Source organism: Zeugodacus cucurbitae, chromosome 6 (assembly GCF_028554725.1).
Source record: "Zeugodacus cucurbitae isolate PBARC_wt_2022May chromosome 6, idZeuCucr1.2, whole genome shotgun sequence".
In the NCBI taxonomy this organism is placed as follows: domain Eukaryota; kingdom Metazoa; phylum Arthropoda; class Insecta; order Diptera; family Tephritidae; genus Zeugodacus; species Zeugodacus cucurbitae.
Genome location: NC_071671.1, coordinates 60,292,012 through 60,306,219, shown reverse-complemented (window position 1 = coordinate 60,306,219; position 14,208 = coordinate 60,292,012). Strand labels below are relative to the sequence as shown.

The 14,208-nt window shown below is 40.1% G+C and overlaps 1 protein-coding gene across 7 annotated transcripts in view; it reads left to right on the top strand.

The window, feature by feature from the left end:
• LOC105218576 (apoptosis-stimulating of p53 protein 2) overlaps positions 1-14,208 on the top strand; it is a 224,699-nt gene that overhangs the window by 209,664 nt on the left and 827 nt on the right. For 6 of the 7 annotated variants that reach the window (XM_054233753.1, XM_054233758.1, XM_054233752.1 and 3 more), the window contains 5 exons: positions 5,562-5,829; positions 10,869-11,089; positions 11,158-13,541; positions 13,608-13,825; positions 13,907-14,109. In XM_054233753.1, coding sequence (XP_054089728.1) covers positions 5,562-5,829; positions 10,869-11,089; positions 11,158-13,541; positions 13,608-13,825; positions 13,907-14,109 — 3,294 coding nt within the window. Of the gene's footprint in view, positions 1-690; positions 2,014-5,561; positions 5,830-10,868; positions 11,090-11,157; positions 13,542-13,607; positions 13,826-13,906; positions 14,110-14,208 lie in introns of those variants that run through there. The other variant, XM_054233751.1, reaches the window with a different exon arrangement.

Below are 14,208 nucleotides of genomic sequence, written 5' to 3'. Positions count from 1 at the left end.
TATATAGGAGCTTTTGTGAAATTGCTTGGTATTTTTATATAAATTTTTATAACCTTTTCCGCTTGTTTACCCAGCAAACAAAATTTTTGAGAATTTTAGGAAAATGTTGGGGATTTTTTTTTTAGTTACTCTGCAAGTGTGGTAAAAAGTTTGAAAATGTTATGTATTATATACAGAAAAGAAAATTCGATTGAAATAATTTTTGAAAAATTATTATTAAAAAATTAGATCACTACTAAAAGTTTTTCAGCAAACACAATTTTATTAAATTTTTAAAAATATATAAAATTGAAATTTAAAACAAAAATTAAAAAAAAATATAAAAGTGAAATTTTTGAAAAAATTTAAATTTTTTTTCAAAGAATTAAAAAAAAACAATTTTTTTGTCTAAAACCCCATAATTTGTTCACTGGATACAATATACAATTCTTGTTGTTGTTGCAATTATAGTTGCCACTGTTGTTGCTGCTCTACTGAGCTGCTATTGTTGTTGCTGCTATTGCTGGCATGCTCACTACTTACATCAAACTGATTATTTTCATTATTATTATTGTTGTTGTTGTTGTTGTCGTTGTTGCTGTTGCTACAGCCATTGTGCTTTACTGGCAGTGTCTGGCACAACAAGTTTGCAGGCTATAGTATATATGGCAGTTGCCACAGGCAACAATAGGCTAGTGCAAGTAACCAAAACAATTACCTACAAAAAAGCAGCAAACAACAACTACACACACGCTTACACATAACTACAAGTACACTTCAAATACAAACACACACTCACACATATATATATAAATGTATGGCAATAACCATGAAAATGGCTTCACATATCTTCCAGTGGAATTTCAAGTGCGACAAAAGCAGACAAGTGAACGTCGAACGACAAAACAGTTAACGGAGTGAATTATATTGAAGTGCAAGTCAAGAGCAGCAGCCGTAGCAGCAGCTAACTGTAAAAGTGTTCGAGGCAAAGAAAAAATAAAAATTATTATCGAAACGTAGAAGACTAGCAGCGTCAGTGGCAGCAGCATATTAAGTGAATAGCAGTGCGCCTAAAAGCCCATTAGACGCATACATGCGTCGAGTAGTGAGCGTGTACATTAGCCGAGAAGATAAATAAAACAAACAAACAACAACAATAAACAGTTGCTAACAAGCGAAAAAATCGGCAGCATTATTCAATAGAGATACAGTGGCGCAAAAAAAGTGTCGAAAAAAGTGCCGAAAATATTAAAGAGTGGTGTGAAAAAAGGTGTTGCCACATCAAGTAGTAGTGCACGCACACACCAAGTTGGTTAAGTGATTTGTGCGCGTCACAGCAACAATAACTACAAAGAGTTGACGGCAATGGCGCACAGCTTGTGGCGGTCAACGCCTGACACATCATTATAAGCACATCAGCACAGCACGCGTGGGATCACACAGTCATATATTTACATATTTACAAAAATAAAAAATCACAACAACAACAAGCGCGCTTGTATTGTACTTTTCTAAGTGTGTGTGCGTTGCGCGCATCGATTGCAGCGAAGCGCCCGTCAGTCTTTGTCACCGTGCGTGTCACCGTAACCACTGCGCTGTCCTGCCTTTAACAACAATTTCGTATAATTTCACATTATTCCGTCGCGCGCGCCACAACCGCAACGTGTCCACCGCCATCGCGTGTGTGTCAGCTGTATGTGAGTGCGCGCGTGCATGCGTGCGTCAGTCATTTGCAGCCGCAACGTTCGGCATTAGAGTACCGCGTGTGCGTCAACGGCAACCGCAACGCATTACCGCAAGCCTCACACGCGGACAAAATCAGATTTCTAGAGTCGGTGTAGGTGCCGCCGCCGCCGCAGTGCTCATCAAGTGCTCAAAACAATGCTAACCTGTGTGTGTCGTCCCGTCTCCGGTAATTTGCCGAAAATGCCACCGACAATGATGCCCGCACCGAAGGCGCCACGCAGCGCCATCGCCATTACCGGTCTGGGTGTGACGCCCACTGTGGTGGTGACAGCGGAACCGAAAATGAATGTAAGTTTCGAAGTATAACACACACATACACATTGATATATCTACAGTAAGCTGTGAAACGTGACTTGACGCCCCTGACAGTGAGCGCACCAGCGGTGCGCGTCAGTAGTGACCGCGTTGCTAATTTGCAGCGCAACCTCGGCAAGTTGTTATTTGAGTTGTGTGAAAAAGTAGCCATTAAGTGTATACTGTAGCGCTCACATATGTGTGGGTGTGTGTGAGCTACTTTTTTTCCATTTGCACCAACTCAACTTGCAACTTCCGTCTGCGTCGCGTCGCTGCCGCTTCCACTCGGTTGGCTTAATAAAAAGTGATAATAGTCATAAGTAGTTTGTAAGCTTACGCTGCTTTGCCGCAATTCTTCGGTTGATCCTTATTTATTATGCATGTGCAAGTGATTTTTTTTTTGTCTCTAGCATTCACTTTCTTTTCTTTATTCTACTTTATTGTTGTGGTTTATTTTACGATCCGCATCTGTGTAAATATCCCTTCGAATGTTAAAAGCAAATCAACGGTAATCATTATTTATAAATGTCAGCATTAGTTTAACGGTGTTGTATTAATGAGAAACTGTCACGCGAAATATTCATGAGTGTAGTGGGGTGGAGCGAAATTAAAACTGAAAATAATATGTCAATATTTTAGGGAAAAAAATTAATAAATTTCATATGATTATTGACTGAAAAATGTCGAAAATTCAAAATTTAATTGTGAAATATGGAATCCAAGGATTCAAAATAATAATAAAAAATTAATTTAAAAAAATACCATTTTTTCCTGAAATATATGCGAAGCTTAAGTCAGAAACACACAGAATTAAAAAAATTAAATTTAAAAAATCATATATATGTATATAACCCTTGATAATTTATTGGGCAAGTATTGTTTAAATCAAGTAAATATTTCGTTTATATTTTATAATTTTGCAATATTTCATTTATGTAACCTTCATTCATACTATTTAAATAGAGATTCTCTGAATTAATTTAAGTAGAAATACTCTGAATTTTATTTAAATAACAAAATTTCTGTTCCGAAATTTCTTAATCGGATTAAATTGAATCATCAATCAAAATGTTTAAAATGAGGAAATTTTGTATAATATTTACCGTAATTTTCTCAATATTACAACAAAATTCTTAAAGTATATATCGCCTACAAACGCTTACCAGTAAATATAGATAATATTTAAAGATATTTATACACGCTAACAAATCATTTCAAGGCTTATTGTAATCTTTTGAGTAGTTAGCTGTTCAATTTAAAGTAATTCTTTAATAAATCGAACATTTAACAAAATGTATTTTGCATTGAAATGAAATTACGCATACGCCATGTCGCACAATTCGAGTATTTTCACATATGAGTGTATTATATTGGTTTTTGCTATAATATGAGTACATACAAAGTAAATATATTTTATTGAGTGCCAAATATTTTAAGCTGCAGTGTTCAGTATAGTAATTTATGCGATACAATTTGACTCCAAAAATATTCGAAATTTATTTGGAAGCATGCATACAGGCGGACAAGCCTCGTTTGCTTCATAATAGTTTTTTATGTCCCTAGTAAAGAGTTTCTCTTAAGGGACGTTACAAAAGTAGACCGTTAGGGATAGCAAAGGAGGTCATATTTTTTTCCAGCCCTTTTGAGATTTCTCTTCAGTAAGATTTGCCATTTCATCATGAAAAGATATACGATCCTACAACGAGCCGAAATTATTCAAATTTGCTAACGAAATTGGAGTTATTTAAAAGCGCAACGTCCAATTTATGGCCATCATAATCGTCCTGTCATATTAACAATTGAACAAAGAAGTATCCGTAGTGTCGAGAATATTGCTGCCGCTAGCGCATCAATAAAGGAAGACCCAAATCAGTCTCTTGAAAATAATCCGGATTTTCATTGAAAAATCATCTTCAGCGATGAGGCTCATTTCTGGCTGAATGGCTTCGTCAATAAGCAAACTATGCGTTAGTGCTCAACATTGAGTCAACATTGAATCCCGAAAAAATTACGGTTTGTTGCGTAGTTATGGGCCGCCGGCTGCACTGGTCCGTACTTCTTTCTTGTTGATCAAGACCGGCTCGATACCGTGAATGGAAATCGCTACCACTCAATAATAATCGAATATTTTTGGCCCCAATTGGATGATATGAACTTGGACCACACTGTGAATGCCACCATCGATTTATTGAAAACCAAGTTTGGTTAACTTGTTATCTCACGAAATGGCACAGTCAATTGACCGCCTTGGTCGTGCGATTTGACGTCGTTAGACTATTTTCTGTGGCGCTACGTCAAGTCTATGGTCTATGTCAATAAGCCAGTGACGTTTGATGAACTTCGTACGAATACCGAACGTGAAATTGCAGCAGTATTAGTCGACTGAGGCTTGAAAACCGTCGAAAATTGGATTCAGCCTTTGGACTTCTGCAAGCATGCCCGTGGTGGGCATGAAATATGGAGTTCCATACATAATGACATCGAATGTACTTAAACAGGAATTAATAATTTCATTGTTATCCCAACCCGTTTTGTATCTACTGATAAATTTTTTTTTGTTTCTTCATTGTAATAAAATATTTTTTATATGAAAATAACAATATTAAAATATTTAATATATGATTCTAATATATTGTCTGTACACTGTCATATTGTGTTATTGCATGTTTTCAAAAATAAAATATTCAGACAGGTTCCGTAATTCACTTCCGAGTGAAATTTAAGCAAATGCACTTTCAATCCGATATTTGGAGTACTGAATATCGATTTTACTTTTCAATTTCCAAATTTTTTTAATTTACACTTTCTCTCGGATTTCAGAACCTGCCTGATAAACATAACTTTTATTACAATTTTCTATTTATGTTATATTTTCGTACGTTCCCAATATTTTGTCCACATACTGTACGCACTGTCTTCCTAAGCATAATTTCACAACGCACTTAAGTTAACCTGTCCCAGTTGTCAGCACTTTGTGCGCGCATCAAACCAAACCGGAGAAACTTTTATTGCCCTTCATTTGAGTTCGCTGTTTATTACTTTTATGATATATTGCTTGTGATTGATTAACTTGCAGCTTATTCGCCGCTGTTTATGCTTATTATTACAGCTTATTGTGTGTCAGACGGCAGGCTGACTGACTTGATTTTACCACATACATACATATACTCATCAGATTTTGTTTTCTTCTCTTCTCTTTTCTCTTTTCATTACCTCAACGCATCGCTGGCTTTATGGATGGAATATGATTCGTACCTACAACAACAAACACACACACACACACTGATGTGCGTATGTGCAACCAACAATCTGGGCTTAACAACATCAACATCAACGTCAACTTTACCACCACCAACGATGCCACCATTACTATCGCACTATCAACATCAATAAAATTCAAATTGAATTCACGCATTCGCGCTTCGTCAACGCCACCCCATGCCACCTCATACCTGTGCCGCTGCTGATGAAATTAACAACCCAAACCCCACCTCGCCTCACTCCACCTATGTTCATTTGTTGTTGTGCTGGTGCGCATTCAGGTGCCTGGCAGGCTGACATCAGCCGAATTACGGGCGATGGCATTGCGACAACAACAGCAAATCGACTCACAACACCAGCTGTTGGCCACCAAGGAGCAGCGTTTGCGTTTCCTCAAATCGCAGGAGGTGCGGAATGCTGTTGCCAGCGCTGAAGGTGAACGGTTGCGCCGGCTGCGGGAGCGCGTCGAGGCGCAGGAATCCAAATTGCGGCGACTGAGAGCGCTGCGAGGTCAAGTAGACTTACAGAAGACTTACAATGTTACGCTGAGTAAGTACTAAAGCAGGCAAAAAAAGGCAAAGCCAAAGCCAACCATTTATATAGTGTATGTGTGTATGAAATGTATGAAATATGAAATTACAGTTATAAGCGCACGCATGTGTGTGTAATAGCTGCTATTTTGCGCTGTAAAAAACATATTTACATGCTGTAAGTAGCTTTGTTTTGTTTTACGCTGCCTCTTTTTGTTGGCTGGCATTTGTGTGTTAAGTGCGCGCCACACACGCTCGCCCACTTCACCCTGACAACTACAATACCAACATGAAACTATAGTTTAAGTTTAAGTGTGGGTGTGTGTGTGTGGCATGCTACCATATGCCGCCGCTGTGAGCAGCCAGCAATTTTCGTTGAACACCAGCGGCTAAAAAGCGTCAACGAGCCGTCATGCCAGTCACAGTCTCTACGAAAATCTCCGTTAAACAGCTTTTGGGCAAATTCGGACGGACAAGCAGTGAAGTGCTTCGGTCAGTTTTTGGTTGCCTGGCGGTGCTTTGGCGAAATGGAGCGCGCATATAAATATTAAGCAATGTGAGTTATTCGTAATTTGCATGTTGTTGCAAAGTTATGAAAATTTTATCCGCAGCCATTTCATTGTTTTGAATTTAATTATTTTTGTACCCGTGGTGAAATTTTTGCGAGAGGAAGAATACATTTCTAACTTTTTTTTGTTTGATGACACTAATTTCTTCTAAGAATAGAATTATTCAAGTTTTCTGGAAAATTTTAACCTTTTATGGAGCATATAGATATTTTTAGATTTTTTCGAATAAGGCTTATATTGTTCCAAAAGATGGATATAAAATTGGACAATATATTTCACAAAATTTTGTATCAAGGACCCTTGAGGGGGGTGAAGGCTCAATGTTTGATCATCGAAAAAAATAAAAACAAATAATACATCAAAAAATAGTGTACTCCTTATAACGTCAATAAGTCAAGAAACAATATTTTCAGACTAACTGCTACCATTACAGGGCTTTGGCCATTTGGAGAACATGCGTCGAAAATGGGTATGCCCTACAATAACATATGCCGAAGCTGCGAACTAACAGGGAATAAAGAAACAATTTTCCACTTCCTCTGTGAATGCCCAGCCCTATCGCAGATCCGTCACAGAACACTGGGAATCCATCAAGCATCAAACCTCGAATGGATGTCTACAAAAAGCATAATGGATATAAGTAGCTTCATCGAAACCACAAAGTGGTTTCAACGAGAAGCTTAAAGAAGACAGCAAATAAAAAAAAAAAATAAAATAAAAGGTCAACGACTAGTGCATCAAAATGGCACAGATAGTGCTAATTGAGCCCGAACTAAAACAGGGCAGCACTCCTACCTACCTACCTATAACGTCAAATAAGCTTGATGAAAAAGTGGTATATACCATTGAATTATGAAGAATATTTAGATTTTATCTATATTCAATAGTAGCCATGTCCTGTAATTAATAATAAGTTTTTTTAAGTCCTTTTTTCGAACTTCCAAATATTTCGATTTTTGAGGCCAATTTCGAAAATCGATGAATACAATTTTTTTACATATGACTCAATCTACTGGAAAATATAGTTTTGTCTAATACCCACAAAAAAGTCGATTTTGCCGTATAGTTGTGGTAATAGGTGTGTTTTCGTGCTTTTACATGTATTTAGTGCACCCAAATTTCAAGCCTTTTTTTGAGATACGCTGGTTGAAAGTTTGAAAAACACAATTTTGAAAAGAAAAGCGTTCAAAGTCTCCAGCAGCCGACTCAGCGCTTCGAAGAGCTCCTTCTTCTAACTGCTATGTCTTCGAAACGACTTCGATTTTTAAAATCACTTAACTATCGTATTCTCTACATGTTAAGAAAGCAATTTATGGTTAAAAAAATTGAGCTCATCACATGAAATGACCCCCTTAATAACGATAACAATGTAAACGATGATTTATTCGAAAAACCACTTTGACTAAATTTAGAATCTCTTCAGTGATTCCCCAGAATTGAATCTAATCCGTTTATATAGTTCCGACTGTCTAGGAAACAGTAATAACAATCATGTCACTCATGAGTCAATTTCGAAGGATTTCAATTTCATGAATCAATTTTACAGCCATGAGGTCCATTGCTCTTATTGTTGTACAATCATAAAAAATTGAGAAGTTCTGTTCGGCTCTTAACCGGATATAGATTGTTTACATTAAAACCAATATTTTGTTGAAAATTATATAACTCTTGAATGGATTAGACACTGAGTTTAATTGAGGTACATGCAGCGTTGAAGCTTCTTAATTCTTTTCCAACCGAAATTACACTTCCTTACTCCTTTTATTTTTACTTTGCATCTTAAACAATCCACTTCTACCACCTCATCCTCTCCCCCAACCTCCATGGTTACACGCTTCTTTGGCACAATTTTTTTTATTATTGCTACACAGGATTAGACTGGCTGACTCTTAAGCATTGTTCTACTTACAACATGTTCTTCGACTCTAATTGGATTTGTTAGTGTGGCGCGCTGTTTCCTGCCACTCAAACACACACTCAGATTTCAACTTTAACCTCGCGCCTGCCTTATTACTAAACACACGCAATCACACTCACAACTCGGCAGTCGGCAGTCGGCGCTCAACAACACGCCACTCGTCAAATTTTACATTTTCTCATGCCACATCGACCGTCGTGTTTGCATGCAACAGAGTATGGCGAGTGTATGTATGTAATGTCCCGTGTGTGGCATGTGGCATGTGCCCTGACACGTCAACCTCGCCAGCAGCCTCATCACCGGTAAGCAACGAGATCCTTAGGTACACGAAATCCCTGCTAAGCGGATTATAGCCGGCACGGCATTTACAGCTCTGCAGCGACAAAGCTCGCCAGCTCACAAGCTCTCGAAGCTGCTTTTCGCTTGCCTTAGCAAAAAAATACATATATATATATAGTTAAATATGTATAAGTATGTAAGTGTGTGTTCGTGTTCACTTTGAGCGAAATTAGTGAAAGACATTTGCATGAATATGCGAGTACATATTTTAAGTAGAGCTTTATCCTGCCAATGATAGTCCTGCCCGTACAGCTGGCACCCGGCCGTGCCGCCATACATCCAGCTGGCTATTAGTGGCACGAAGCGGAGGGTTTCAGTTGCTAGTGGATTATGGTGTTTCGCCTCGGCCACAAATTGGGCAGCATTCATCCCTACTACGGGCATACCCCCTCCGCGCCGACTCGTAATACCTTTAAAGCTGTTAACTAATTAAAATGTTAATGGCGGTTGACGAGTGTTCGACGCTCAAAGTGAATAACGGTTAAAACTTTTCTAATATATTGTAGTATTAATAATACTCGAGGCATACACTCAAACACACACATCTGAAAGTGTGGCTATAAAGTGTGTGTACAAAGTGTAGGCGCCAGGGTCTAAGCTCTAGTGCCCACAGCTAGCGCTAGATAACTCACACATATGCAAATCTGCGTGTTTTCGCATGTAAATATGCCGAGTTTTTTCAGTTGTTGTTGTTTTTGTTGTTGTTGGAGCATGTGAAAAGTGATTAGATTTTGTGGTTCGTGACTTGAAAGCGTTGAAATTGAAAGTATTAAATTATACGTGCCATTAAGTTGTAATTGCAAGGGTATACGATATACCCATATTATATCTAGGTATATATATCTAGGTGAATATATATATTATATCTGTATCTATGTGTTGATTTTGTTTTTATGAAACTAAATGATATTCTGAAAAGTTGCAGTGTTTCACTGACCTATTTGGCTATAAACACACACACACACACACTGTATTTACCGTTAGATTTTAAAAATCCATTCACGATAAACATTTAATTAACATGATGAAAGTTTAGACCGTTTATTTGCAAAGTTTGCGTTATTATAAAAATATTTAATAATGTTGATTTGATATTTGTAAGTACAGAGTGACCCAAAATATAATTACTTTAATTGAAAAAATTAAAAAAAATATGAGAATTCCAATTACCGGTTTTAACCGCTTTAGTCAAATATCCATTCAACTCAGGATAGTACTTTTTGGAAAAATAAATTTTTGATTTTTTTTTTCGAACATCCAACATGGTCCAATGGTAATATGAGCTTAAAAAATAAAACATTTTATACTTTATTAAAATAAGAGCAAAACTGGATTATGCCCATATTATGCACTTTTTCAGTACAATTATACCCATTTCGAAATTCGAGGAACTTTATTTCGATTTTCGAAGATAAGTTCGAAAAACTATTAATTCACATTTGTATATATGAATCATCAGTCCTTTTTCAATACAATTATACCAATTTCGAAAATCGAGCAACTTTATTTCGAATTTCGAAGACAAGTTCGAAAAAGTATTAATCCACATTTTTATATATGAATCATCAGTTCTTGGAAAAAATTGGCCCGAGCGCATTGCTACGTAGTTAATGCTGATTTACGAAGCTTCCAGTGAAATTCAATTTTAGTTGCGCTCTAGTTAGAAGCTCAACAAAAAAATTATAAACCATTCAAATGAGACCACATGTGGATTATGTCTATGTATATTTTTAAATTTTTAGTAAAATTTTGACCAATTTCGAAATTAAGACAAACGAGAAAGTCACTTTTTTATTTATAAATAATTATTCCATCGAAAAAAAAATCCCAATACTCAGCCAAGTCTATTGACACTATAATAATGCCGGTTTACAAAGCCTCCAGTGAATTCCAACAACAAAGAATACGGTTCAAGGGTCGAGTCAGCAAGAATACGCATTAAGGTCTCTTTTCATATTGCTAGTATGAATACACCAGCTGACGGCTCAAAAGAAGTTCTTGCTACCAAACTCGACAACCAAATCCATATTATTTTATGAGATATTTGGCCCAAAGAGGATTATTTACAAGCGTTTTTCCATTTTTTCCAAAAATGTTAATTGCAAAAAATGTATACTCTTTTATTAAAAAAAAAAATTAAAATATTTTTACAACGATCTTTCTTAATCTTTTTGTAATTCTGTAATATTTTTGACAATTACATTAACATTTTCTACTCTTTCCTATCCTCAGGCAACGATCTGGACTCGATTCGTGCGCTCTTTAGCGAGAAGGAGAAAGAGCTTAGTTTAGCAGTGGCAAAAGTGGAAGCGCTCACACGACAACTCGAGGATTTACGACGCGATCGTCGCTGCCCCATCAACCTACTATCAACAGGCAATAATAATGGCAACGCGCAACCGCTGCCACCACAAGCATCACGAGAACTCGAAAAGCTGCGACGCGAGTTGGTGGTGAGTAGCAAAGCAAGCGACAATCACAGAACAAAATCTATAAAACTAAATTATAAATTCACTTTCAGTACCGCAATCAGTTGTCGCTGCAGCAGGATGCGCGCCTGCACCTGCAACGCGAGGCGCTGCAACAGCGACAGGCTGAACTACGCTCCGTCGACCAGCGCATCTACGAACTGCAGACGCGCTTGCAGCGCAAGAAGGCCGCCAATATACAGAACAATGCGCAGAATCAGAATCAAATGCATGATTTGCACCAACAACAACAGCATCAGCAACAACATCAAATGCATCAACAAACCGCCGCGTCACAGCAACAGTCACATCCATCGCCGACGCAGGCCTACACCAAACCACACACCAATGTTGCCTACAATCAACCACAGAGCGGCCATCATCACAAGCCGAGCGGTGTAGCGGCGCTCAAGCAGCAACTGTTGCAGAAGCAGGCAAATAATCTGCTAACCACAGCGCAACAACAGCAAGGCGGCTCGAAATTCCCGAATATCATCAATCGCGAGCAGAATCGCAACATACCGCGCGGCAATGTCGCCGCGGTGGAGCCATACATACACACGCCGCACAAACCTGGTGGCGCTTACTTGGGTGCAGGTAACATACTGAAGCACGCGGCCGCCACGGCTAATACGAATCAGCAAAATCAACTGATACAGGATTTGACACACATGAAGCACAATATAACTGCCGCTACTCATAGTCCACAGGGCGGCACGCCGCACAGTGGCACAAATGCCGCCAACGCACAAACGTTTTTCAGCGGCGAGAGCGATGAATCAAAGTTGGCAAAGAAAATGCTGACAGCGTCCTTGGCTGCTGCCAAAGCTATGGAACCAACGAAACCTGTCGAAGTAGACACGTCGATGCACATCTACGCTGAGGTGGGACCGAAGAAGCGAGACCTGCAAAAAGCAGCCGAGGCAGCCAAAGCGGCGGAAGCAGCTGCACGCGCTGCTGAGGCGGCAGCGAACGCCACGACAAGTGGAAATATGGCAACTACCAACACTGCCACCACAACCACCGGCAGCAAAATACCGAAAAGCATCAGTTCCTCCACCTCAGCGACCGTTTTGATTAGCAAACTGAACAGCGCCACCGCTGCCTCGAGGGATGCGCGCACTGATTTGGAGCGACGATGTGAGGGAGCGGCGAGTGAAGCGCTTACCGAGAAACACAGTCAACAACAGCAACAGCTGACTGTTCATAGCATGCCATTGGGCGCTGCCAATAAGTCGCTTGCCACAGCTGTGGCGCACACGTGCGCATCAACTTCTACAACAACAACGAACACGACAAGCGCCGATGGCGCACACACACAAAAACCGAAACCGCTGCAGGCGCACTCATCTAGCGGTTTGGCAATACCGCCGCGTAAGCCAATTAGCAGCGTGGCGCCCACATCAGTGACAAGCTCCATACCGAAGATGGTACCTATCAGTCCTAAGGTGAATCGTGTGGCGCCCAATGTTGTGACAGCCACTTCGACTGCTCCAATAACAGCGTCAGCGGTGGCGACTGCGAATGCCGTTTACCCAGATCGGCCCGCGCTGCCGCCGAAACCAAGCAAAATGTCGCCCACAGAGCACGTGAGTGAACACAACACCGGCGCCGCTGCAAACACACAAGCAACAACAACACCATCGATGCTGAAAAAGCCCGCGGTACACGCCGCGTCCATAGCAGCAGCCGCGTCAAATGAATTGCAGCAAGCCACGCAGGGCTTGCAAACGCTCAATATAAATGATAATCTACCGATCAAGGCGAAACCACTAACCATAAGGAAACAACCCATGTGCGAACAACCGCGTCTCAAACTGAGCAGTAATGTGCCCAAACCGCCGCTGCAAACCGCGCGTAAAATGGATATGCCAGCCGCAGCATCGCTCCTTTATCCCGCGGATGGCGGTCAACGCAAAGAAGCGCAGGATAATGGCAACAACAACAACAATGTTAATCGCTCAACTGGCTCTGGCAGCGTCACATCATCGGCCTCCTCATCGCCGGAACAGCTGCCGCAGTATTCGCCACCACAAGTGCCGCCAACAACCAATGCGCCAGCGTCACAGTCTCAACACTCGCCAAATAGCAACTCTCAAACGAGCTCCAGCCTCGATGAGCTGGATAAGATTGAGCACCACTGCGATGGCATTGAAACCAACAGCGATGGAAATGGTCAGAAGCGGCGCGCCATCTCCACTGGCAGCGCACCCACTTCTTCTTCACTTTCATCAGCGATCACCGGCAATGGTAAACCGAAATTGGCGCGCCGTGTGAGCTTCGATCCGCTCGCTTTACTACTGGACGCCAGTCTCGAGGGTGAGTTGGAACTCGTGAAGAAGACCGCCATGCAAGTGGCGAATCCCAGTGCCGCCAACGATGAAGGCATCACCGCGCTGCACAATGCCATCTGCGCCGGTCACTTCGACATAGTCAAGTGAGTTCAAACAACACAAAAAGTGTGAAGACTTCTTTGCTTATTTATTTGTTTCTTCTTCTGTAGATTTCTCGTGGAATTTGGCTGCGATGTCAACGCACAGGATTCCGATGGCTGGACACCATTACATTGCGCCGCTAGCTGCAATAACTTATCTATGGTGAAATTCTTGGTCGAAAATGGCGCTTGTTTATTCGCTTCAACGCTCTCGGATCATGAAACGCCGGCGGAGAAATGCGAAGAAGATGAGGAGGGTTTCGATGGTTGCTCTGAGTATTTATACAGTAAGTAACACTGATTTCACTCATATGAGTCCCGTTCTTCACGTAACATTATTCTATAAAATCTCTATCTCTCTCTTATAGGTATTCAAGAGAAACTCGGTATACTTCATAATGGCGAAGTGTATGCGGTATTCTCGTATGATGCTCAAAATAGCGACGAACTAACATTCCAAGTCAACGATCGTCTCATTATCTTGCGTAAAGGCGACGATGCGGAGAGTGAGTGGTGGTGGGCCAAGAATGCGAGCGATGAAGAAGGTTATGTGCCCAGAAATCTGTTGGGGGTAAGTAGAATTTATTTTATATTAATAATATGAGAAATATAATATCGCAAGAAAAAATATCTTATCATATATTTCTTTTCAAAAGCTCTATGTTCCGAG